The sequence below is a fragment of the Acinonyx jubatus genome, chromosome B2 (genome assembly GCF_027475565.1).
Source record: "Acinonyx jubatus isolate Ajub_Pintada_27869175 chromosome B2, VMU_Ajub_asm_v1.0, whole genome shotgun sequence".
Classification (NCBI taxonomy): Eukaryota; Metazoa; Chordata; class Mammalia; order Carnivora; family Felidae; genus Acinonyx; species Acinonyx jubatus.
The window spans coordinates 124162950-124190712 of record NC_069385.1 but is presented as its reverse complement, the minus strand read 5'-3'; the positions used below and the strand labels follow the sequence as shown (position 1 = coordinate 124190712).

Sequence of the window (27763 nt, the reverse complement as noted above, 5' to 3'; positions counted from 1 at the left end):
TACTTTGAAATAGTTTTATTGGCTCATAAGACCTTTGCATATAAAAAAAATACCCAAAACACTATGCAGTATTAAATCACAATTACATTTTTTTTTTTACCAATTCAAACTACCCTGAATATACATCTTTTAAAGGAAAAAAATCCTACAGAACTGAATTCTGAAATGACATTATGACTTAAATACTATGACAAAATAGATAATTCCTTATAACATTAATTCATTGCACAAAGCTGCCAGATATTTTCATAAGCATAACCATTGCACAGAGTGCAAATGAACACAATTTCAATGTTACACATTTAGTTGAAGTACATGTGCCTCCACCTAAGAACTCTGACATTTCTGGCACAAAATGTTGGTCTCTCTGAACTTCCACCAGGCAACCAACTTCACAATCCAGTTACTCTTTCTCTCCCTAAAAAACAGACACATCCTTCTGCCATCAAAGCCTACAAGAGTCAGCATCGCCTCTGCTTAAAGAAATCGACTCCTCTCAATTCTTCTGGCAGGTACTCTTGATCCACAGGCTCACTGTACATGGGGTTGTACTTGTAGCCCTTGCCGTAGCCCAAATCCTTCATCAGCCTGGTGGGCGCGTTCCTCAGGTGCAGCGGGACGGGGGGCAGAGGCCCCTGGTGGTTTCGCAGGCAGGCTTTGACGTTGTTGTACGCGCTGTACACCTCAATGGACTTCGGGGCTCTGGCAAAATAGACTACACACTGGGCCAGAAGCACCTACGGCAAGAAGGAAACATTTATTATGAAGGTGCCAGAAAGTTTGTCTTGTGGAATATTTTATGACATCTCTAGTTAACTCTGAAAAGATTCCCACCATGCTTTTATTACCCCCTTTTTTGCCTACAGCCCAGATAACCACCTGTGATGGGAAGAAATTCCTACAGGAGGCGCGAGGTGAACTAGACCAATGATATCCTTTTTTTTGTTAAACAGAACTTTCTACTAAATGATTTTTTTGTTGTTAAAACCCCAACGCAGAAAACAGATAAATATGAAGCTGCTCTGTTTGTGGGTGAACTTACAGAAACTTCCTGTTCAGCTGTTTCAACACTTCTGCCCCCAGGAAAGCCTGAGCACTTCCTCCACAACCAGGACTACTAAAAAGTTTCTGCTGTTGACACCTAAGGTCTCCTCTCTCTCTAGTGTCTAAGCTTCTAAAATGAGAGTTAAAAAGCCAAGCAGCTTCCTCAGTGGGCTCACACATTAAAGGTGACGGTAGAATGGATGTTCAAATCCACAAAGGGACACAGCACAAGAGAAAGGAACTGATTTACAAAGAACTGGCTGAAGACTTTACCTCACATTCGGGCATGCCTATAAAATGACAGCCTTGGTAGGCAGCAACTGCTTGTGTTAACGCAGATGGGTCTGCCAGACCTGTCACACACACAGAAAGACAGAGGAAAGTTTAAGTCACAGTGCACACTCCCACCCAGGCCAGTCAGCGAGCTGCTGCGACTAGAGACCACCACTGCCTGTGGACTTTGTTGACCAAAAAATCCCATTTAGCAAAATGGACAGACTTTTCTCTGATCTCATTAGCTTATTCGAGAAATATTTACTGAGTGGTAAAGTGTTTCCTCATGGATAAAAACTACATCTAGTAGGAAAAGGAAGTATATACAACAAACATGAGGAGCAAAGGCCATGCAGACACAGTCACAAGGACAGACACATGAAAACCAAAACATCTACTAATATCAAAGAAAAGTAAAGCTTTTCTAATCTTTTTCTTCAGTGTCTAGAACCTTCCATTTCTGTTTCAGGAGGTGTCCACTGAAAACCTGAACACGTGACTGCAAAGCATTTAAAATATTTTATTTCAATACTCATGTTAGGAAAATCACTACTGAAGAGGAAACAGTGATGACTTTAGGAACATAGATACTCAAAAGTATATACTCAATGCCAAGAAATAAACCAGTGAGTCCACACTTGTCTTCTTATCTTCTCCTTACCTGTCCACATCATACCAAGAAATTCTTAGGCCAAAAAGCAGCAGCATTCCTGCCCCCAACACCATGCAACCCCATCCTTTGTGAACACCAGGGTCCGGGTCCTTCCCAGAACACTCACCTATGTCCTCACTGGCAAACCTCACAAGCCTCCTTGCCACATACAGCGGATCCTCTCCTCCTTCAAGCATGCGTGCGAGCCAGTAGAGGGAGGCACTCTGGTCTGAGCCCCTCATTGACTTATGAAGTGCAGAGATGCAGTTGTAATGCTCTTCTCCTAGACACCACAAAAAGTACTTGCTCAACTGTGGGCCAGAAGTGGGAACACACAAAGCTCACAGGAGGGTCATCTGAGCCATAGGTTTGCTTCACTGGGTTGATTTTTTTTAATTTTTTTAACGTTTATTTATTTTTGAGACAGAGAGAGACAGAGCATGAATGGGGGAGGGGCAGAGAGAGAGGGAGACACAGAATCTGAAGCAGGCTCCAGGCTCTGAGCTGTCAGCACAGAGCCCGACGTGGGGCTCGAACTCACGGACCACAAGATCATGACCTGAGCTGAAGTCAGACGCTGAACTGACCAAGCCACCCAGGCGCCCCTTCACTGGGTTGATTTTAAGGAAGCCTGGATAAGGGACCCAGGAAAGCCTGGGGAGAGTGAGATCTGACAGCCATCCTCAAGCTGCTTGGCGGGAGGGTGCAATGCCATGGGCATGGAGCAGACCCATGCAGTTCCCGTACGGCCCGTGGGGCTGTCTGGTAACCTGGTCCACTCAGAGAAGGAGGCTGCCGCAGAACCTGTGCTGTCCATGCGGCGAGGGAGTACAGACCAGGCGAGGAGAGGTTGTTCTCCGGGGCCCCACTGGACTGCCACAGCCAAGCGAGGAAGGAGAGGGATTCTGATGTTCCAGTTCTACCATGTGCCCCCCTGTCATTTTGAGGAAAACTGACCCTGGGTCCGGTTGTAGCCATTAGGATGGAGAGTCAAGTGGCAAGGACAGCTGTTACAGCCCTTTTGTCCCTCAGTGTCCTTTTCAGCTGCCTTTCTGGTATCTGAAGGCTGTGGTCATTTAAATCTGGTTTGGGACGCCCATGTGGTAGGATCCCAGAAGGGCAGACACATGGAATGACAGCTCTCACCGGGAAAGCACTGTAGTCCCTTGCCCTCATCACTTGGTCTCCTCCCACTTTTCACCCAGGATTCATATGTAAACAAATCAGTGAAATGTGGTATTAAAAAACATATTTAAGAAGAGAAAATTTTATCTAAATATTTGTATTTGCACACATTTCACGATTTTCTGACCATCATCTCTTCCTTATGTTCGAGGAGAGGGCAGCCTCTTCCTGAGAGAGAGCAGGGGGGTTATTCTTATTAGTATTAGCCCTTCCAAGCAAGCACCAACGTGGACAGTGAGATCATGACCTGCTCTGCATAGCATTTGAGCCCCGGGAACAAGTCCCAGCATCTGACCATGCTGGTAAGACAATACTTGGCCTTTATGGCTTTCATGGGACAAGATGCTGGCCTGTCAAGGAGGAAAGACCCAAGAGGCTAACTGCAGGGACCTGAGCACCTGCTGTTCAGGAAGAAGGCAGATCAATGGTTTCAGCTCAGCCACCAGATTTCTGTGGACAAGCAGAGTTGTCCTCTAGCTCACGGCTTCCTCAGCTAAGTCACAATGTCACGGAGACTGGCTGTGAGAATGTTCTGGGTGAACTCCACAAGGTTCTGGCACACCCCTCATTCATAGACCTGACCGTTTCATGGATATATGGGAGATGAAAGAAGCCACTTCTGCTTCACTTTCTGTCAAATGTAAATGAGAAGACGGCAACGAATCTCCCTGACACAAACATTACTTTCTCATGCCTTTACTGCAGGTCAACGCTGAAAGGTAAATACGGTTAAGAGCATGAGCTCTAAAGTCAGGCAGCCTGGGTTTGAGTGCCATACTTACTAGCCATGACCACGGGCAAGTTACTGATCCTCTCTACACCTCAGGCTTCTCAGCTGTAATGTGGGGATTAGAAGATTACGTGGTTCATAGGATTGAGTCTTAATGTATGCCTGGTATGCAGTAAGCACTCCAGAAACATGTAAGCATTAGATACCGCTCTAGGCTAGCTTTCATTTTTGCTTTTATCATATACCACTTTTTAACCTAAAATTTCAAGTTATTTATGTAGAATCCTGACCTTAATGCAAGGCAGAGAATTTGTTCTCATTTGGAAGTTTCTTTACTCTGATGCAGAAATATCTGAGCTAGTTACTGGATCCTACATGTGAGTAGCTATACACTAGATGACATTAAAAGAAATAATTAAAATCGTGGGGGTGGGGATTTTTGTCTCACCAGAGTTATAAAAAGGCCCAAGAGTATAAGCTAGCAGGTTTCCAGGGCAATGCTTCGATCATCCCTATTTATGGAACACAGCTTGGAAGAGAACAATTCTCTAGGATATGAACTGTATGAGCATCTACAGATCCATGGTTGTGATGTTACGCTACAGTGGAGTATGCTGGAGGTGGGGGGAGGGGAGGGATGGTCACATTAAGAATTGACTTGTAGAATGTGTGGTTTCTCAAGGCCCGACCCCAGGCAGCCTCCTATGTCTTATGTCCCCAGTCCTTCCTGGGGCAGCACAAGAGCCACAGAGAAAGTGGTCCCCATTGTGCATGGCTCCCCTGAATGGAATATGAGCCCTGAGAAGTAGAAACCCTATGACATGTCTGACATCCACTGTGTGTGTATGGGTGTGAGTGTACTCACGTGAGTGTGTGTTACTGTGTGAGTGTACTCTAGTGGGAAACTGGTGACCTCAGGGTGGGGCTGGAGTGGGGAAGGACACAGTCCTAGGAACCAGTCTGGCACCTGGAGTTAAGAATGAGTTTTACCGCTTGTTTTGTGAACTAAGGCAAGCTTTGTTATCTGTAAAATGGGGAATATAATAACTACCTCCTATGGTAACTGTGAGAATTAAAAAAAAAAGACAATGTGTACAAGATACTTAAATATTCAATGCTAGTTAATGTTATGTTTAATGGTAGCTTTTTGGTTTTTAAATGACAGTCTGATAAAATGTGAAAAAATAGTTCCAATCCATCCAGTCAAAATGAAGAATCTCCTTTAGGACATGTACAAGCAGGGAGAGAACTCCTGTTGTTGGAACACCAACAATGGAGAGTCCAGTATGTGGGAATATTTTTGCCTCTTAAAATTTAAACTTTTGTTTGTGTCCCCAATTCTTGTATTTGGTCAAAAGTAAAGCAAAGCTCCAAGACTAGAATGCTTTACCTTTCAGGTTTTCTAAGCATTCATATGACATTCAGGAGCACAGATAGCTGGCCACCTGGGATCTCTGAGCTCTGCCAGGAGAGGTCCTGTCAAGAGGCACGTTCACATCAGAAAGTAGACAGGGTTATTTGTTAAATGCCTCTAAGAAGTCCTTACTAATATGTCCATAGTGCTTATTAGCACCCCCCATCCCCACCCCCAATCACTTGAGGCACACTAAGGCTGAAGAGCTTCTGTCATTTCCCCAAAGTCACATAGTTTTCTGTTCAACAGGAGGCAGTGCCTGGAACCAAAAGTCATTTAAGCTCTTCCACCTCCCTTCTAAAACCAGTAAGAAGTATTCTCCATCATCAAAAAGCATTTGGAAATATTTTAGACAAGGTACTACTGCCTACATGATATCTAGAATGTTCAATTCTCAGCTTCTTTTTCTGGCATAGCTTTTAAAGGTATGGAAATTATTCCAGTTATTACAATATGATTCTATCCAGAATCACACAAATACACAAGCCCCAGAGTCCAGCCTAAACTACTGTATGCTATCTTCACCATCCATTTCTTTTACCAAAAGATATGACTGTGCTGTGCTTATGACATTTAATACTTTTTTCAAATCTGGTAACTGTAAATGCAGTGCTATAAAAACAGAAAAGTGTACACAGCAAAATTAGTATTTTAAAAAAGCTACTAAACTAAAAGCATCATATCAAGATCCATTTAACTTCATTTTTAGTTGAGACTCTAGAAATTAACCATTTTAATTCTCATTAAACTAATAGAAATAAGTCACTTTTTGCAAAAGTCCTCTTGTTATTTACTGCCATTATAAATGATCACAAAAATTACTATCAACTGTGAATGTAGGGGCTTTCAAAAATACTTGGTATTCTAAAAGGCACTATACCAGAGAGTAATGGAAAAATACCAACCTACCTTATAAGGAAAGTTTGAAGCCTGCAATTTCAAACATGAAAGCTCTCAATTCTTATCAGGACAGCTTCTGTTCTGTGCCTCTCACAAGAAAGGTCAGGAAGCTAGGTCTTTGAAATCAGGCTCTGAGTTGGAGGTTTAATTCAATTACCAATATGGAGATCCAACTGAGAATCAAGTTCATGTTTTGAACTCAGCTGAAAGTCAGAAGCCTGGGATGTGAGTATATGGACACAACTTATTTCATTAAAGTTTCCCTCTTTTCACATTTCGGTTACTTACCTGCTCGGTCATATAAAATATGAGATTGCTGGAGGCCTTCCTTCACATCATTTTCAGTGATCAGAACTCTACTAGGAGAATAGGTTTGCCCACTCTTCTTACAAAACATCTTCCTAGAGCTTAACCTGGCCAGCACTGCCAGCTGCAGTCCATTCAATCCAGCTCGGGCGTCCCCATCGCTAAGATAAGCCAGAGTGTCTACTGCTTTATCCTCTATGAACACGGATGGCCTGCAACACAAGCATGGTTAGTTACTACCACTTTCATGTTCTGCACTTATTCTGTAATACTTCTTACAGAACTGCTGTGTCTTAGCAAGGTCACTAAAAAGCTACCTTAGTTAGGTTCAAGGCATCTGCCCTCTCTCCCTAACTCATGTTGTCAACAATGTTAAGCATTACCTAGACGGAGAACTGACCTTGAGTCACGATTATTTTACTGTGTAAGCACACACATATAAGCCATGTATGACAGAGACATGGAAAGATATGTGGTCTCTCTGGTTCTATCCTACAGAAAAGTGAAAAACACAGGAACACTAGGACTTCACTATAGTGTACAGAAAACATACTTCAAACACAGTCCCCAACCTGACAAGACAGGTGTGCTCAGATCACTTTCCAAACAGGGCAGGGCCAGCATCAAATCATGCAGTTCAATTCCCTCATTTTACAAACACATCAGGTTCCCAGCTACTTTGGACACAGGCACTAGAAGCAGGCCTCTGGGATTCTGGCCTGGGGCGTGCTTCCAAGAGGTTAGGTATTAATTACATAAAGCCTACACAGAGTAGCAGAGAGGTCAGTAGCCTGGGTATCTAACAGAAGACTCTGACAGAACTTGGCTGTAAGACCTTAGGTCAGGCACCTACCATCACATTTCTAAATGTGGACCTGCATACAGGTCTAATTAGGATTTATTGTCAAGTCTAATTCAGTAAACTTTTCTATTTCTAGTTAGACAAAATATCTCACATATTTAGTTACCTAGAAGGGTCCTAATTCTTGGATAGCTGTTAGCTGCACATTTGCAAAACAAAAAATAATTTTTCAAAGTTACAGCTCCCCCATGTCACTGCCAACTTTCAGCTGAAAATGTCTCTAGTAATTAATAAGCTGATTAGGACTGTCCAAATCAGCTACTTGGAAAACCGTGCACAGGCACCTACTGGGCTGGGTCAAGGAGGGATGGTGGGGAGGGGGGTTCAGTCCATGAAAGGGGACCCAGCTTGTCTATGAAGGCCCATGCATAATTCCTTATCATACACCCATCACCTACTACTTAACTTTGGTGAATAGCTTGAATAACACCAAGTTGCATTTCATTCATTAAAAGATGTTTCTAACATCTTAAAGACTGCCTCATCTCACCCCATCTTTATCAAAGCCAAGACTTCCACTTTCTCATCTCTCACCACACATAAGGCACCTGTTTTGTCTTAGCTTGATAATGAAATGACTCTCTCATCAGACTCCTGACAGCTAGCTGTCTGGGCCCCAGAGTCATGGTTACAGTTTAGAAATCCAACCTCCTCCCTTCCTCACCAGACAGATACTCAAAACATACACGAGGCCCACATCACTGGCACTTTGTAAAGCCAAGGAAGCATTTCTCAAACATACACTGTTTAGCAGATTCTAGATGATCTGGAAGAAAATGACAGACAACACATACTAAAGAAAATGTGTTAGGAGGGACTAACAGATTGAGTGTGGTAGAGGGAAGGGCACTCCTGGGGCCTGGTTACAGCACATTGTCTTTGTGTGTGTGCACACATGTGTGTGTATCGGGGGGAGGGGGTAGAGGTGAGGGGAGGGGGTAGAGGCAACAAAATTGCCTGAACATCTAATTTCAGCCTCAGAACTAACAAAAGCAAAGCCTTCTACCTCTTTGGAAAGCTTCCTAGCAACAAAGAGCCCACAAGATCATTTACAGGAAGGAAAAAGAGTAAAGCAGGAGCCCTAATCAATCCTAACTGACTGAGCCATCAGTCCAATGGAGTTGGGCCATTTGTTGATCACATTTGTCATCTATCTCCACTAAATGTTGAGGCCTCAAGGACAGGAATTATGTTTTATTCTTTTCTTACATCCCTAGTGCTTGATGGAGAATAGACATTCAATATCTGCACAATGAATGGACTAATTTCAATTTCTTCCCACAATCTCAAAGTGAAATGTTTATTTTTTAAAAATTGTAACATATGAAAAAACATTAAAACAACAACAAAACCCTTTTCTGCGCCACCTAGAGATAATAGCTACTAGGTATTATGCTGAATTTCCTTTATGATCCATCTACCCATGCAACCATCAACTTTGTATCTAAATTTTAAAATAAAACTGAGATCATACTATAGTTTGCATCTTTAACAATTATATAATATTTTGAAAAACAAGCTATTCAGAACTCTGAATTTTTTTTTTTTTACAAAATGTATAGTACATAAAACTTGAAAGAGAGAGAGAAAGGAATGAAAGTTACCTACTGCCTACCTACCTACCTTAATATTAGTATTTTGGTACATATCCTCTTGCTATGAATTTGTCCACTACATATATTTAGTGGCATGAAGTGCTTTGGGGACAGAAAATAGATGGGTGTCCTTATATACCCCAGCATTGACTATCCTGCCCCATTTCCATTGGTCCTCATACAGTCAGCAAGCAGGCCTTATTAATTATGAAAGAAGCCAACTAGCAAACTGCTCCATAGATATATAAACAGCATAATGTAAATGGGCCTTTAAATGGGTATTTTATGTGGTTAGAAAATAGGATCCTTCCTTTAATTTTTAAACTCTTAATTAAAGTCCGAGTTATTCTATTGGTATCCTTTTAAATCACGTTTGGCATCACAGGGAGTGAGAGAGCTACTACAGTAAAACCAGAGCTGAGAGCTTTCACCCAGGCTCCCACTGCTCCATTCTTTCTCCCCCTTGGTATGTTCCACATTCCAAATTTCACCCCTGTCCAAAATGATGAGTATTTTTAAACACAAATGAATCTGTCAGCAACTCTGTTCAAGTAATAAAAGGCGACTGCTGAAGGCACTCACAATGGTCATACAAGCAAATTACCTAATGGAAATTTGCCATTAAGAACACTGTACAGATGTTCAAAAAGTTCTATCTATCCTCCAATATACCTTGAACCCCAATTTACACTACCTTGGTTCTGAAGACTAATAAAATGTGTTAAAATATCTTGTGATCTTAGAAGAGGGAACACATGAGAGTGCTCATGCCAAGAACAATGAAATAAGGAATATTTATACTGAGATTTGCAAAACTCCTTAGCAGATAGTAACTATTGTACAAATTATCTTGAAAGAGTGCTCCTAGTCCAAAGATGTTATTTTAAAATTTAAGCATAAACCTATAAAATGTTTTCCATTTGGAAGTAACTTTCCAAGTTAGAACGGAATTAAATAAGGCAAAATCTACTTTGGGGATAGAGTGTCTGAACTTTCACAGTATCCTCCTAAGAAATAGATAATAAATTATATTGTAAAACACTGTTCCATAATTTAAAAAATGGTTAAAATAAGTGCATTGGAAAAGATATTTCCAGTTTACAGATGTAGAAATAAAAGACTTAGCCTCATTTCTCTAAATGAAGAAAAATACTTTGGTCTTAGCAGGAATGGGAAGCAAGCTGCAAAGACAACTTCCTCCTTTCCTTTTTTCTCCAAGGGCCTGAATCTTTCTGTACACTGTTTCCCTGGTGGTTGATACTGAGATTTGGAGAATTCTTTTTAGATGGTGGGATGTTTAAGTTGGAGGAGGAGTGAAATAAGTGAAAATGTACCTGTTATTTCATGGCAGAACAAAAAAAAATATGTATGGCTCAGTTAAACTCTCTCCCTAAGTTATAAAACAATACACTGTGAATCTTTCACTAAAGAAAAGGGAACATTCCATGGTCAGGGTAACAATTGCCTAACAGTGGTCCTCAACCAGGGATGTCCATCAGATTACAGAGAACTATCCTAAAATACAGATGTATGTATCTAACCACAGATTTAGTGATTCTAAAATCTCCAGGGACAGATCTCCCCCCCCCCCCCAACCCCATCCCTGGGGCACAGGAACAGCTGATCCTTCAACAATGTGGGGGTGAGGGGGCAATGACCCCCAACACAAAAAACATTTGCATAAAACTTTGGACTCTCCCAAAACATAACTACCTATAGTTTACTGTTGACAGAAGCCTTACCAATAACAAAAAGTCAATTAACACATATTTTATGTCATCCTTATTACATACTGTATTCTTACAATAAAGCTAGAGAAAGATTATTTAGAAAATCCATTTACAGTACTCTACTGTAAGAAATCTGTGTATAAGTGGACCCATGTAGTTCCAACTCATGTTGTTCAGGGGTCAATTATATTTTCAAAATGTATTCCTGATAAATGTGGTGTATAGATCTGGTTAAAAGGCACTACTGCTGGGGTGCCTGGGTGGCTCAGTCCGGTAAACATCCGACTTTGGTTCAGGTCATAATGTCATGGCTCGTGAGTTTAAGTCCCACGTCAGGGTCTGTGCTGACAGCTCAGCCTGTGCTCTCTTCCTCTCAAAAATAAACAAACAAGAAAAAATTTTTTAAAAAAAGGGCACTACTGCTAAGTTTTAGATGAGAATCTTTTTTTTCTAATCCTTTACAAATTAAAAGTGTTGTTCTCATACAAAGGAACACAGAGAAACATTAGAATGTTAATACTCACCAGTAGCATTAAAAAATTGTTTTTAATGTTTATTCTTGAGAGTGAGAGAGCATGAGCAGAGGAGTGGCAGAAAGAGAGAGAGAGAGAGAGAGAGAGAGAGAGAGAGAGAGAGAATCTGAAGCAGGCTCCAGGCTCTGAGCTGTCAGCACAGAGACTGATGCGGGGCTCGAACTCACGAACCAAGAGATCATACCTGAGCCGAAGTCAAACGCTTAACTGACTGAGTCACCCAGGTGCCCCTCACCAGTAGCATTTTAGCCTGGTACTAAGTGAAAGTAACTCGCTTCACTTGCTCCTAGATCCCTTCTAAACTGAGTACAGGCACATCTCCCTTACAGTGCTTCTGATTGCACTTCACAGACTCTACACTTTTTTTTTTTTAACAAATTGGAAGGTCTGTGGCCAGCCTACATGGAGTAAATCTATTGGTGTCATTTTCCAACAGCAATTGCTCACTTCATGTCTCTAGGTCAGATTTTGATAATCCTTGCAATATTTCAAACTTTTTCATTATTATTTGTTATCTCTATGATTAGTGATTTCTGATGTTACTACTCTATAATTGTTTTGGGGTGCCACAAACCACACCCACATAAGACAGAGAATTTATTGGCTGATAAATATTTGAGTTCTGACTGCTCCACCTACCAGCCATTCCTGTATCTCTCATCCTCAGGATGCCCTATTCCCTGAGACACAACAATACTGAAATCAGGCCAATTAATAACCCTATAGTAGCCTCTCAGTGTTCAGCTGAAAGGAAGAGTTGCATGTCTCTCACTTTAAAAACCAGAAATGATTGAGCTTAGTGAGGAAGGCATGCTGAAAGCCAAGACAGGCCAAAAGCTAGGCCTCTTACCCTAAAAAGTTAGCCAAATTATCAACTCAAAGGAGAAGTTCTTGAAGGAAATTAATAGAGCCAGACCCTCTCTTCAGTTCTGTGACAGCTAAGAGAGGTAAGGAAGTTGCAGGAGAAAAGTCTGAAGCTAGTGGAGGTTGATTCATGAGGTTTAAGGCAAGAAGCCATCTTCATAAGTTCAGGGTGAAGTAACAAGTGCTGATGTAAAAACTGTAGCAAGTTATCCAAAAGACCTAACTAATGAAGGTGGCTGCACTAAATAACAGATTTTCAATGTAGACAAAACAGTCTTCTACTAGAAGATGCCATCTAGGGACTTTCATAGCTAGAGAGGAGAAGCCAAAGCCTGCCTTCAAAGCCTAAAAGGACAGTATGACTCTCCTGGTAGGGGCTAATGCTGCTGCTGACTTGAAGTTGAAGCCAATGTTCATTTATTATTCTGAAAATCCTAGGCCCTTAAGAATTATACTAAATCTAGTCTGCTTGTGCTTTATACACGGAACAACAAAGCCTAGATGACAGCACATCTACTGACAACATGGCTTACTGAATATTTTAAGCTCACTGTGGAGACATACTGCTCAGAAAAAATGGGTTCCTTTCAAAATATTCTTGCTCGTTGACACTGTACCTAGTCATCCTAAAGCTCTAATGGAGATGTACAAGGAGAAGAATGTTGTTTTCATGCCCACTAACATGACACCCACTCTGTGACTAATGGATCAAGGAGTCATTTCAACTTTTTAAGTCTTATTATTTAGAAAATATTTCGTAAGGCTAGAACTGCCATAGTGATTCGTCCAACGGATCAGGCAAAATCAACTGAAAACTTTCGGGAAAGGATTCACCATTCCACATGTCCTTAAGAACATTTGTGATTCATGGGAAGAGGTCAAAATATCAGCATGAGCAGGAGTTTGGAAAAAGCTGATTCCAGTTCTCACAGATGACTTTGAGGGGTTCAGGACTACAGAGGAGGAAGGAATTGCAGATGGTGTGGAAACAGCCAGAGAACTAGAAGTAGAACCTGAAGATGTGACTGAATTGCTGCCATCTGATGACAAAACTTGAATGGTTGAGGAACTACTTCCTACAGATGAGCAAAGAAAATAGTTTCCTGAGATGGCATCTACTCCTGCTGATGATGCTGCGAAGACTGTTGAAATGACAAAGATTTAGAATATTAGATAATTTTGTTGGTAAAGCAGTGACAAGTTTGAGAGGATGGACTCCAATTTCAGAAGTTCTACTATGGGTAAAATGCTATCAAACACATCACAAGCTACAGAGAAACTGTTTGTGAAAGGAAGAGTCAATTGATGCAAATGAAACAAACTTCATTGCTGTTTTATTTTACTAAATTGCCACAGTAACCCCACCTTAAGCAACCACCACCCTGATCAGTTATCAGCCATCAACATCAAGGAAAACCTTCCACCAGCAAAAAGATTAAGACTTGCTGAAATGATGGACAGCATTTTTCAGCAGTAAAGTTATTTTTAAATTAAGGTAGGTATGTTGTTTTTTTAGACATAATGCTGTTACACATTTAACTCACTCTAGTGTAGTATAAACATAACTTTTGTATTCAATGGAGAGCCAAAAATTCATCTCACTAGCTTAACTGCAGTGCTCTGGAACCAACTCAAATTACGTCTTGAAGGATGACTGTAGTTAGAAACATGCCTTCAGAAGCTGGCTCCATTGCATTCAAGCAATGTGCCTCAGTTTCCTCACCTAATAAAAGGAGATAACAATACCTACATCAAAGAGAATTAAATAAGACATAAAATCTTAGGGCAGTGCCTAACATCATGAACATTCAATAAACATTAGACATTTTTCTTGTAAGAATCATTTTAACTAGCCTAGTCAGTAGCATTCTCTCTAGAATTGCAAATCTTCAAGGCAGAGTCAACTCTGCTGCTTCCAGGATAACAAGACTAAAAGTAAGACAAAACAAAACTACTTTCTCCAAAAAGAGAGAACCTAAACTTCACAGACATAAATCCCCTTTGTGTTTAATCCCATGGAGGCACACATCTTTCCTTATTACATTATACCTTATACCTGCTAGGGAACAGTGAGGTGAATAGTGGCCTCCAAAGATGTGCCTAAATCCTAATCCCTGAACCTGTGAATTTAACTATATTAAGGATTTCAAGATGAGATCATCCTGGATTTAGTATGGGCCCTCAATCGCAAATGTCCTCACAGGAGACAATAAAAGAGAAGGCAGAGGGACAAAGACTGCCATGTGAAGATGGAGGCAGACACTGGATTGATCCTGCCACAAGCCAAGGAATGCCAGGAACCACCAGAAGCTAGAAGGAAAGACTATCCTAGAGCCTTCAGAGGGAATGTGGCCTGCCAACAGCTGGATTTCAGAGTCTTTATAACTGTGAGAGAATAAAACAATAAAAATATTGTTGTAGGCCACCCAGTTTGTGGTACAGGTTTTCCCCCCACCCAAAAGGTTTCACCCTTGAAACCTTTCACAAGGCAAAATGGCATTGAAGAGGCAATTACCATTAGTTTATAATGAAAATTTTTTAGTGTTCTCAAACCCAAAAAGTGACCTCTCTTAGGCTTTTCTGGTATCTTACCAACAGATGTACAAAACGGACTGAGATAAAGCACATGCTCACAGACATAATCCAAAACTATAGTGGCAGGATGCCGAGATGCTGAGTGTAGCTGCCGGGGAAGGGGCCTGGTGGCGCCACTCTCCCTGCTAGGTGGGCATTGTCTCTATGACTCACTGTAAAACAAGTGTTGAATGCTGTTTTTGCTTTTTGCCTTTTTTGGGGGGAAGAGTGAAAATCCTCTTCAAATTTCTTCCATTAATGACAATAGGTATTAATGTAGGTCTTTTGTGAATGTGAAGTGGTGTAATGTGAACTTTCAAAAGGCAGGGGATATCCAAAATTTGTGATGGCAGGAACAGGAAACAGATACAAGGTCTGTTAACCGATTGATGTTTCTGGTTGCCATTATTTTTGTTGTAATTTTTATAATGTATGCTAATGTACCTTTCTTTCTTTGTATCAAATTATTTTTAAGGAGAGTTATTAAAATCCACTCTAACTAAACCTGTAACTCCTGATTGGTACTTCCTATTCTAGTGTTCCACTACCTTTCTTTCCATTCAGTGTTAGAAAAGGTTATTTTTGAAAGGCAGGTAATAATATTAATAATAATATTAATTAATAAAAACAAACCAAATGATCCTACAGCTGTTTTGTCTCGGTCCTCCTCTTTGTGATCAGAGAAAAGCCCCAGTCTGAGTTAAGCCACAGCACCCTCACGTCAGAAGGACAGAGCCATGTTAACTCTTCCAACCAACTGTTGGAACTCTGCCTGGTTAGTGACAAGGCAATCATGGCTCCTCACTTCTCTCTCTTCATATCCAGAAATGAATGCATGTTATCTGGCCCACAAACAACGGATTCTTTAGGGGGTTTTTGGATATGCATGTGTCCTATTATGTGGAATCTATAATCCTTCAGAGCTGCAAGTTCTTGGAGTGACTAAACACTAGTTCACTTCCTCATTTCCAGCATTACAAGCTCAATGGATAATAGACCATGGATTTTTTTTTTCTCCTGGTCTCCAAAATTAACCCAGTGCACGGATAACATGCTTCACTGTTTGTATCACGTGACCAAAATGCTTAGCAAAATACATGAACACTACTGACTACCCATACAAACCAAAAGAGTCATGGTACAGATAATTCAACATAACTTACCAACTTATCTCTATCTTTCTCTTCACAATCAACTCACAATTGAATAGAGTACTATTTTGCAGATGTTTCACTAAAGCTGTGAGGTGGTAAACATGGGAGAGTATAGGGAAGATGCCTTTCTTCCATCTCGTTCCCTGGAATGCAGGTATGATGGCTAGAGCTCCTTGGGGCATGAGGTTGAAGTCATGTGCTAAAGGTGGTAGAGCAGAAAGATAAGGGCCCAGGTCCCTGAGGATGCCATGAGGCTGACTAGCAACTGCATTTTTTACACTTGTCTATCTTCAGACTCTTAGATAAAAAGGAAAGTTCTATCTTGGTTATGCCAGTTAATTTGATTCTTTTCCCTGTTATATGCAACCCAACCTAATCCTAAGTGGTTCCATAATGTTGAGTACTCCCTCCTTGCTGAAGCATCCTTATGGTTTTTCTATCTTTCTGGACTTTGTCTCCTCTCTTACAAAATAAATGCTGGTAAGTCCTCAACTCACTGCCCTTATTTCCTGGCCCTCTTTAGCTCTCCTATTCAAACACATGGGATATACAATCCCTGAAATGCCGGTGGCTCCCAAATCTCTGGGCTCAAACATCTCTACTGTTCTCCTGACTTCTTTATCTAACTGCCTAGAAAACATTTCCATATGAATCATCCAGAGGCCCCACAAACTGAACAAGTCCTAAACTGAACTCCACATCTCCATGTATCTTTCTTTTCAAGCATACAACTACTTGTCCAGTCACTGGGTATCAAAGTCATCTTGGACACTCCTTTTTCCTCCCTCCTCACACCCAAGCCTACAGACCTGATTTTGCAATTTTTCAGAGCAGATCCTGGCTTTGTTGTTCAAGTCACCTGCATTTGTCATTTGTCTTCGGCATCACTACAATAGCTTCCTAACTGGTCTTCCTGCTGCCTGGTGAGGGGTGGGGAAGATGGGACTTGACTCCATTCATCCCATCCTCTCCAATGCTATACTCCTCTTCCTAAAATACAGAGCTGAGCATGTCACTTACTCTCTTGCTCAAAAACTTTCTTTGGTTTCCCATAGCTCTCCACATCACTCACCTTACTTTCAGAGCACAAGTCTTTCATAATCTGGCTCTGCCTCCCTCTCTGGCTTCACTGACCATCACTTCCTCACATCCACTCTTCTACTCAGCCATAATGAATGGATCATACTATTTATTACCACCTTGCCTTTCACATGCTGTATCCCCTTGCCAAAATGACTTTTCCATTTCATCTAGTTAAGTTCTGCTTACCCTCCGAACTTTAACTCAGCATCTCCCTCATCCAGCAGGTGAAATATTTGATTTCACATATTCTAGATGCGTCTTCTCTATCCCCCACTGCTCCTTGGTCATATTGCAGTCATATGTCCCTGGGAAGCCAATTTACTCTTCTATTTCCTTATCACACACTAAGCTTTTTAAAGGCTCAGGAATGTGCTTTTCAATACTCAGCCAAGGCCTAGCATATGCAGGGCCTTCAATTTATGTTAAATAAATAAACACAGAGGGAAAAGCTTAAAAAGAACCCTTTATCTCACTCTAATGGGAATATGTCATGTACAAATGTATATACTACATAAGAATTCACAATTCCTCAAGAAAAATCAAGAATGGTGGTAAGCATCAGCTTGATTCATTTTCAGACCAGTACCTGCTCAGCTCATCTCATCTACAACCTGAAACAGTCTAGACTTCTCTGTAAACTAGGACACCAAAATATAAGACTACAAATGCACTCATGGCTTCCCAGAGAAAGTAATTACTTGGGGTTAAAAGTCTTTCCTATCCTTCCAGCTGGATTAGTGTAACCAAATTTAACTTACACCCACAAGAATGTATATATATTTGAAGCCAGTCAATAGACGTGAAAGTTTAATTTTACCTAAAATTGAAAGAAAATAAAATCCATTTTTAATTCTCCACAGCAATTGGGGTGGTCAGGTGCTTCTGTTAGGAAGTCATTTACAAGAGTTCTCTCTGTGGCCTATGCCATTTCCCAACTTAACTTTCCTGTCAGAATTGCTAACAAGTAGACCAATTATTCAAGTTTAATAAACTTTGATTTCACTGTTTGCTTAGACAATAATATTAAAGAAAAAGGTTCTTGATACCTGAGCAATGGAGCAATCAACCCTTATGCTACACACTCCAAAATCAAAATTAAACTACTTCTCTCATATTAAAAGTCAGAATTTACTCATCGACAAAGCATTTATTAAACACATATACATTAGACACTGTGCTGGGAATCTGAATAAGAAGGACAAATTCTTATCTTCTTAGCCCTCCCCAGGAAGGGGAGGGATGGGAATAACAAAATAAACAAGTGAATGAAAATAAGTAATAATTAGCATCAATTTCAAATGAGGGATAGTGGAAAAAGTAAACAACCTATTAGACATGGTAGGTTTTCTCTGACTGAAATTCAATTTTAGCAGATTAAGGATCACTGGCTCACTTTTGTATCAGGCTCCCAGTTTCAATAAGAGAAATCTTAATTCTTTCACTTGATCCTCTCAAATTTTAATGTGCATGCAAATGACTCAGAGATCCTGTTAAGATGCAAAAATCCTTTTTAAAATGAGCTCCATGGTTCTTCCACTGTCCTTTTCATTTCACCTAATTATGGCATGGCAGTGATTGGAGAAAAAAGCCTGAGGGTATCTGAACAACAATTCCATGAAATCATGACCTGAATGAAATCAATAAAATTACCCTAAATTAATAAAAATGCAGGATATAAAGTTGTAGATATATTACGATAATCAGTACACAGAAAAAAAATACACAGAAATATGTTGGGATATTTCCCCCCCTTTCTTATCATGTTTATCACTTGGTTATATGTATTTTTATAGTAAAAATGTTGTTGAAAGGAAAGCTATACTAGATGTGAGTACATTAACTGATACTAGCAGGTTCCATATGTGTTTTTAGCCATAATTTTGATGGCTATGCCATCACAATTCCACCCTAAAATGATGTGACTTTTTGTGCCTGAGGGCCTTGGCCATGTTTCAAGGCTTTCATGAGGCACAGCATAATTCCTCCTCCAAGAGACAGAGGCAAATGGGAGAGGCCAAATACACAGGGAGAGACTTTTGAAACCTAAACCCTGAATCTAAAACTATGTCTTGTACTTTAATCCTCACAGAAGAGTGGCTCCAGAACTTGGCCTCAGGGCAGGCACCAGCAGCTGTGGGGTCCAGAGCATGAAGAGGCAGGCATTAGTCTCTCATCAGACCAGATTATGTTCCACCGTGTTATTTCAGTTGACACATGAATAAATGACATCTGAAGAATATATTTGAGTATAAAGAAAACCTCTGACCCAAGTAATCTAATTGATTATACACCATATATACTCTATGTATTAATGAACTCATGTGGCACTCATGATACAGGAATAGATTGCCAAAAGGAAGAAAGAGCTTTTAATGTATTATTTTCAGTTAAAATTTCTTTACTTTCATAGAATTGAGTTTGACTTTTAAAGTGTGCAAAAATAATTCCAAAAAAATTTTTAAAATGTTTGATAACACATTAATTTTTACTTAGTATTTCTAAAAGAGAAGTGCAGGAAAAAAGAAATTGGAATCTGAATACAAATCTCGAAAGATCTGTAGGTCTATTTCATGAAAGAAAATAATTAATAAGCCTTCTCATAGTCTTCCAAGCCTTTTTAAAAAAAGTGTTAGAAAAGAACAAAATCCTTAAGCACAAAAGCAAATACCCAAAAACTAAAACAACAGGCAAAATGATGTTAAAGCTTGAAAAATTAGATGCACCCTGTATAGGGCTATAAAATCCATCTTAAAAGAAGTGCTTGCAAAGATACACTTGTTGGTATAATTGACCACTTCCCTCTACTTCTGTTTTCATTACTAGATCAACATTTCTTCTTTGTCCCCACCCTCTCCTTACTGCCATCCAGCCGTTTCTGGCCCTCTGCCAGGGGATTCTCTGGGAGGTGTATGCCCCCAAGATACTGCCCACAGTCAACTTACTCTGAACTGCTATTGCTGCTGTGGCTCAGAGGGTCAGTAGGACGACTGGAGTCTAGGACGTGGATTCCCAGGGAGTTGATTGCTCGCATTAGAATAGTCACCATTGCCTCTACGGGAAGCTTCTCAAGAACAATAACCCGACAGCGACTTAGGAGAGCAGCATTGACCTGGAAGGAAGGGTTTTCCGTGGTTGCCCCAATCAGAGTGATCGTCCCACATTCCACGTGAGGAAGGAAAGTGTCCTAATCATGGGAGGAAAACAGAAGAAATTGATTCCAGTCAACAACCTGCAGAATCCTATGTAAGTTGGTTATTCTTTCCTTCTAATTTTGAATTCTGGAACAGCTTTATATTCATTGGATATGGATGCACTGTTGGGAGAGTGCAACTCAGGCTTTTTAAGCTGAAAACACATCTTTTAGAATATGAATGTCTAAGCCTGGCCATTTGCTGGTACACTAATAGCCCAAAGTAGAATTCTAATGTAGTTTCGACATAAATGATTTTTTTTACTTAGAAAAGTATCTTCTATCCTGCCAGATAGCTTAAATATAGCAGCTATTTATTTGTAGAAGTCTAATAAAACACAAACACATTAGGATTTCTAAAACTTTCTTCCTTTGTGAGTACTCAATCATAATAGTTATTCTTCCTAACAAAGCTGGTAAATACATATTGGTGACTATATAAACACTGGATGTTGCCTTACAGGGAAGAAATACTAAGATGAGTCAATGGTCTAATGAAACCTAGAGCAATAACATCCTGTCAGAACTCTGAAGGGTCCACTTAAAAAGAGATTCAGATCAGGAACAAAAGCTTAGTAGGGTTTTGTAAAATATTTCTTTCTCTGATTAAAAAGCTGCAATAAATCAAAGAAAGAAGTATACTTGAAAAAAAAGTTAATGCTTATTTAGAAAGAATGCAAAAATGGCTTGGCTTTGTTTATAGAAATAAATTGTCCTTGTACTTTTATTTCAGAAAGCCATTTAAATAATAGTAATGATTAGATCTTGTAACATTTACCCTGCTGAGAACCTAAGGTCACAGAAAACACTCTTTAATTTTGAAAATGAAAAAGTAACACTGTGTAGGAGAGAAGTTTAAAAATGTTGAAATAATGATCTTACAATCAAGGTAAACTGCTTACTATGACTCCTAATATTTAGATTCAAAATCTGTAAAAACGATAAACTTGATCCCAAGCTGCTTTTCTGATATGTATAGCTCAGGGCCATACTAATACTTTCATTTATCATATAGAGAAAGCATTTTCTTGTCACCAAAAAAAACCACAAAAAACCCAATAAGACGAAGTGGGGAAACAGGCTCAAAGGAGATGGACTGATAGTCTAAACCTCTCTATAGACAGAAAATTAACAATAACAACAGTCCTTATCATTTGCGTTTTTTACGCTTTTCAAAGTGACCTCACATAGTTTATGTTCATAATGACCAAAACGTAGAAAGAAGTTAATATACCTGCTGAGATTTATTGAACCGATGAATCTCATCAATAAAAAGGATGGTTTTCCTTTTGAAAAAGCTCTTTTCATTTTGAGCTTGTTTTATGACATCTCGCACATCATTTGTCTTGGCATTTGTTGCAGACAATGTCACAAATCTTATGCTATGTTTCTTGCTGTTGTTGGCTATGATGTGAGCCAGAGTGGTCTAGAAAATATGACACACAGAGTTTGGAAAGCTGATCAGACACCCATGGGTACTAACACAAGCAGCATCAGCACTATTTACCAAGCAACTTGAACTCTTAAGAATGCTCAGCAGCAAAGATACAATCCAAAATACCATACCACAATTTTAAAAATTAAAAAAAATGTTAAAAATAAAACAGGAAAGTAGCTAAAACTTAGGCTAATCCTGACCTTTTCTCCTTTACACCTAACCCTGTTTGATTCCGTTTTTGGGGACTCTAAGATCTTTGGAATCCCCATAAAGGGTGGCTGTCTTGATTTAGCAGAGCCTGAGTGACAGCTGTGACCTCTTCCAGCCAAGAAAGCATTATTGCTGAAGGACTAGGTGTAGAAATGTGAGTCAGAACCACAGAATCAATCAATTCTACAACTGGAAACTTATCAGTGAAGCCTAGAAAAGGAATGAGCCCTTGCACTGTAAGACCAATGACAATTCCCTAGCATTTAAGAGCACTGCAAGTTGCCACCTCTGAATGTCTACTTTGGAAGTAGATGAAACAATAGCACTCGGATCATGTTAGCAGTCATGAGAAAATGATGGCGAGATCAGTGACTGTCACTTAACCAGGTGCCCCATAAATGTGCTTATGTGCATACGCTGTTATTAACATCATTATTATTGTTAGCAGTAAAGTATAATAGTAAGAATAGGAATAAAGAAAAACTATGTTTAAAGAGAACAAATTTGGTCCTGAATGAATGGAAAGGTGGCACTTTATTTTCTAAAATTTGTATGGTACCATTAGATACTGTGGCTGCTTCTTCATCAAACCCCAGCCTATAGGCTCCCATACCACATAAGCCTAGGCTTGTGCCTGATCACCAATCACTACACTGAGCGGCCCATTACATCTCTTGCCTGGCATCTTCTATTAGTTCACCCTACTCATTTTCCTAGGGAGTTTTTCTTGCCATCTGGTTCACCAACAGCTGATAAGCCATGCTCATGATCTTATGCAGAGTTCATGAACAACTACTAATAATACTCCTGCTCAGTCTCCTAAATGGGGTAACTACTAAATCTACCACCATGGTAAAATATTATCTGGGATAGACCTGATTTATTCCTGGCCAAAGGGAAAGTATCAGTGTGAAGAAAACACAAAATGAGCAAGATGCATTCTAGGAACTGGAGCAAAGGAAGGTGTGATTAAGATGCAGATGGAGCTGGAAAGAAAAACTGGGAAAAAAATCATTAAAGCCCTTGTATACTAACTAAGGAGTCTGAGTCACAAAGCTATGAGAGCCTCTTTACACTCTGATCCTGAATTTTGCCTTTCACTCACTGGTGCTCATCCTCCTCTCTCTTTCTGTGGATAGAAAAAAGTATTTAAACACCTCTTAGCCTTCTCTACCTTGCTTAACTCTGCCACTGTTTCTTAAGTATTCTTCTAATGACATGTCTTACAGACCCCAGTATCCTAACTGCCTTCCTCTGGACATGTGCTAGTTCCTAACAAGATGGACATCAAAATGCATTGATGTTTCTTCTCTAAAGTAGAAGGCATTATGAGGAGAGTTATGGAAATGCTAGGTCAAAACAATTTGCAAAAGGAAAAGAGTTTTCTATTAGTCTTGTTAAATAAATAGATTCTCAAAGATAAAAAAAATCAGTTAAAATAAACCAACAGCTACAGGGAGGGGAAGGAAACACAACTGAAACAAACAAAAACAAATTTTGATTCCCCCCCACCCCAAAGCTGAACCCATATACCTACAAATAGAATATACAAATGTTCTGCAATTTATAACATGTCGTTTCCTTGAGAACTGGGTCATTAATGGGAGGGTGGGGGCGCACGTTGGAACACAAAGATCAAATCTAAGAGTCCAAATATTTTTGTAAACCTATGAATTCAGACATCTTCATTTTGAAAATGACCAGAAAACGTGTCTTACAAATCTGGCGGGGTGTGTCTTTTCTACACCCATCACTGATTCCACCTGTGGGCCAGGCACTGCCCGGGCTCAGATGGTACCTGAGGCCCTGCACTCAGGCCTCAATCTCAATATCCAGGGTGGACGGGCGGATTCTTCGGGGACGGCCTCTGCCAGGGCTCTGGGACCGTTAGATGCACGCCCGACCCCGTAGAGATCAATACTCGGAACCCTTCAGTCAAGGCGGCACTCACCTTGCCGCAGCCCGGCGGTCCCCACAGGATAAGAGAGGGGATTTCGGTTGTCTCCAGGAGGGACCGGAGCAGGGTCTCCTGCCCCACGGCTCTGCTCTGCCCGATGTAGTCCTGCAGCGTGTCGGGACGCATTTTGTCCGCCAGCGGCTTGCCCTCCAGCATCTGCCGAATCTCCTCGGCCGCCAGCGACCGGGCGTGCGGGCGGCCCCCACCGCTGGCTCCGAAGGCAGCGGCGTCGGCGGCGTCGGCATCCCAGTGGCCCGGGTCGTCCTCGCCGTCCGCATCGGCGTCCCCGTCGCCATCGCCCACCGCCTCTTCCTCCTCCTGCGCCTCCGCCTCGTCCCAGCTCCGCGGAGATGCGCTGCCCGCCGCGGCGGCCGCTGCCGCCGGCCTCTTTCCCGAGCCCTTCCTCCCGGGACTGCTGGAGCGGGCCACCGGGAAGTCGGGGATGAGGCGGGCGCCGCTGGGCGTGGGCGGCGCGTCATAGCTCTCCCGGCTCTCGGTCTCGCCTCCGTCGTCGCCCTCCTCGCCCTCGCCCTCGCTGCTCTCGGCCGCCGTCGGGGTGGCCGGCTGCTTCAGAGCCGAGCTCTCGGAGAGCCGCCGCCTCTTGGCGCTGGGCGGCGAGAGCCCCTTGGCCCGCTCCCCGGCGCGGTGTGGCCCGGCCGTGGGCTCCGCGTGCCCGGCGGGGTTGAGCAGCAGACAGCGGTCCAGGTGCGAGTTGATGTGCGCGGCGGGCATCATCTGCTGGCACACAGGACACTGCACCTGGTGCAGCTGCGACAGGAAGGGGTCGTCTTCCGGCCCGCTCACCTCCATGGTGGCCGCCGCCCTCGCCGGCTCCCGGCGCGGTCGCAGCAGCCCCTGCTCACGCCGAGGGCTTGAGATGCCCGCCGCTAGGCCCAGCGCCGCGCGACCCTCGCTCGGGGAGGTAGCAGAACGCGCGCGGGCCGAGGGAGGGCGCCGCTCATGCCTCACGTCCGGAGCTTCCCGCGTCGGCCCGCCCTCGGCCGGCCGCCGGCGGTGTCTCGCGCGGCGCGTCGGGAAGAGCAGTCCGCAGCCGTTTACCTCAGCAGCCGCTGGAAACGTCTCGCGCGGTGCGTCGGGAAGTGTAGTCCGCGGCAGTTCAACCAAGCCGCCGCTGGCATCGTATTGCCGCAGCCTTTCGGGAAGTGTAGTACACAGTACCCCGCCCTGACCGCTGAGCGTCCACTTCCGGCCGGTCGCTAGAGCCACCTTTGTGAGGGGCCGTGAGGGTGGCGGGTTGCGCGTGCGCAGAAGTGCGCGGTGGCGGTAACGGCTTCCCTCCGCGCCCTTCGAGGCCGGTGACACCGGAAAGGAGTCGGTGAAAAGGCGCCGAGATTGCTCTTGGGAAAGCGGCTTTTCACACCCAGCGGGCGTGTGGGGCCGGCCGGGCGGGGAGAGGAGGCCCCTCAGGTTGTTGGTAATTAAAGGGAAATTGGGAAATACCAAACCGCTCCAGAAGAAAACTGGACAAAGGACCGGAACAAAAGAAAACAATGCAACAACTACACGTATGAAAAAAAAAATGTTTACCTCAGAGAAATGCAAATAAGGAGAACATCCTACACCTCACTCTCTTTTAGATTTTTGACCTTTTTACCCACGAGCCGTTTACCTGAAGCACAAACTTAGATGCTTGTCTCCTGTCTTCTATATTTAATAGTTAAAAATTAGACTTAGTTCTAAATGAGGTGAGTTAATCAAGTTAGGCATATTTACCCCCATAGCAATAAAATGTTATTTTATTGCCAGTTAAAGTTACATTATAGGCAGTGATAGAAAATGCCCACCATAAATGGAAAAAAAATGAGATTAAAACATCCAAGTGTGGTATTGTGTATCTTCGAATGATAGGGTTACCATTTTTTTGTGATTTTCTACTTTCTGTAAAGCTCTCCTTCAAAAATGTATCAGAAGCATGCATTTTTCTTTTTTTTTTTGTATAATTTGGAAGAGAATAAGTTGAGGGGGAATGAATGAAAAAATAATGAATTGTAGGAAAGGGTGCACTTTTCTAAAACTTGACAAGTATGGGATTTTTATTTAATCTGCACAAGAACATCTCCATGAAACTTGTCCCAAAGCAAACACCTAAGGATTTTATAAGTCTTTTATATAAGATGATTTTACAAAAAGAGGAATGACTCACAAAGAACCAGAATTAGATAAAAGGTGGTAATCAAAAGAGAGAGTAAAGGAAGCATTGTTTCAGTTGATTCTGGCTGTAAAGTGTGTAGTGGCCCAACTTCCTGGTAATTGTGCAAAGGTGTGAGATCTGATTTTTCATGGTTTTTCAAACTAGATTAGTCCCAAAGGAAAAATAAGATTAATAGAAAAGGTATGCTAAAATGAGTTAAGAATCTTTATTCTTTGGTGGTCATAATCTGAAATTTACCTATCCCCAGAGCAACCATCACAGGAACATCACAGAAGCCAAGTACTTAGAAAAGAAGGTTCTGAAGGAGAGAAAACGTCTTTCCCTCTATCCATCTTACGTTTATTGGCCCCTGTAAATTCAATTTACAAAAGGCAGATTAAAAAGAGAAAAACAGCTCCTAGGCGCATGCTGCTGCTCTGATGTGTCTGCTCTCCCAGATGGGTGGCAGGACCTGGGAGTTGCAGTGACTGAGGCTGAGATAAATCCAAAGGCCTACTCCCTCACAGACACCCACCTCACCAAGAAAACTACTGGGCCTTGTTCAGCAGTCATGTAACTACAAACAGCTTTGGAAAGGAGCTAATGAAGCCACCAGAACCCTCAGCAGAGGCAACTCTGAGTTCATTGTAATGGCTGCAGATGCTGAGCCGCTGGAGATGATCCTGCACCTTCCACTGCTATATGAGGATAAGAACGTGCCCTACATGTTTGTGCGCTCCAAGCGGGCCCTGGGGTGGGCCTGTGGGCTCTCCAGGACTATCATCACCTCTTCTGTTACCATCAAAGAAGGCTCACAGCTGAAGCAGCAAATCCAGTCCGTTCAGCTGTCCATTCAAAGACTCAGTCTAAAACGGTGGCCTCTGCTCCTTCCACACTGAGTTCTTCCCTTGGGGACATGTGTCATAGTGTCTGTGTTAGCATGTAGTATCTCCAGCTACCTTCTCTTGTTGCATTATAGTACTAAATATGGTTTTTGCTTTTTTGTATTATTTTTGTTTTATAGGTTGTTATGCATGTATTAACCCCAGCCCAATCTCCCATTCTACTCTGTGTGCCATCTTATCCTTCATTTGAAAAATGAACTAATGCCGAGCACAGGCGGAAACATAGTGGTGACACCATTCAAAGGCAGGGAAGAGCCAGGATAGAGATCTGGTTCCAGTTTTCAGGCACTAACTTCCTTTTGTGTGTAGGACATGATGGATGTAAACACCATTCACTTCTATCCTCTGTGCCTGGTGTGCAAAATCATTCCATACACGTTTGCTCTCTATGGGGATTATGTATCATTTGGGGACAAAGCATGTATCCTGTGAGATTGTTAGGTGTATGTCCAAGTGTCATTTGCTAATCTGCCCCATTTACTTTGGTAATGTGTTTCCTCCATCTCTCCTTCCAACTCCTAAACATGCCCCTGAGGGTGCCAGGGCAGCAGCCTACCAAAGATGTGCTGCAGAATTCCAGAGGCTGCACCTGGGCCAGTTAGACATGGGGAAGTTGACCTAGGTCTTGAAGGATTCCAAAGTGGCAAGAGTAAAGAGAGTCAACTGATGCTGGAATGCAGTCTGGGCAAGTCATGGAGACCTGAGTGGAAGCTACAGCAGATATGTTCGGATTCAAGAAGCATCCTCTCTGGTGAATGGAGATGTCTTCAGTGGATAGTTGGTACCAGTTCTGAGAGCCTTTACCCCTCCCTGCCACAATATGGGTCAGATGTATGTATTCTTTATCACATCAGAAGGACAGTGCTAGTGTGCCATTCTTGTGAGCATCCTAATAAAGAAATACATTCATATTCCAGTTTAAAAAAGAAAGAGAAAAACAAATGCATTAACATGTACAGCACTCATACACATGAAGTACTTAGTGATGAACTTGGGCTTATATAGCATCTTA

General features: G+C 41.9%; 1 protein-coding gene and 1 pseudogene across 2 annotated transcripts; one reads left to right on the top strand and one right to left on the bottom strand.

Moving 5' to 3' along the window:
• Positions 1 to 24796, bottom strand: WRNIP1 (WRN helicase interacting protein 1). 2 transcript variants are annotated; one of them, XM_015073565.3, is made up of 7 exons: positions 23689 to 24777; positions 21324 to 21515; positions 19842 to 20083; positions 6487 to 6716; positions 2097 to 2252; positions 1318 to 1397; positions 1 to 737 (listed from the first exon to the last, which is right to left on the bottom strand). In XM_015073565.3, the coding sequence occupies exons 1-7, from the start codon at positions 24502 to 24504 to the stop codon at positions 462 to 464; spliced, it is 1992 nt and encodes a 663-aa protein (XP_014929051.2). In that variant the 5' UTR covers positions 24505 to 24777; the 3' UTR covers positions 1 to 461. The 2 variants fall into 2 exon arrangements, with proteins under 2 accessions (XP_014929051.2, XP_026895973.1); XM_027040172.2 differs by lacking the exon at positions 1318 to 1397 and having other exon boundaries at positions 548 to 737; positions 23689 to 24796.
• A 1426-nt stretch (positions 24797 to 26222) lies between these two features.
• LOC106976142 (NHP2-like protein 1) lies at positions 26223 to 26856 on the top strand (annotated as a pseudogene).
• Positions 26857 to 27763: the final 907 nt, after the last annotated feature.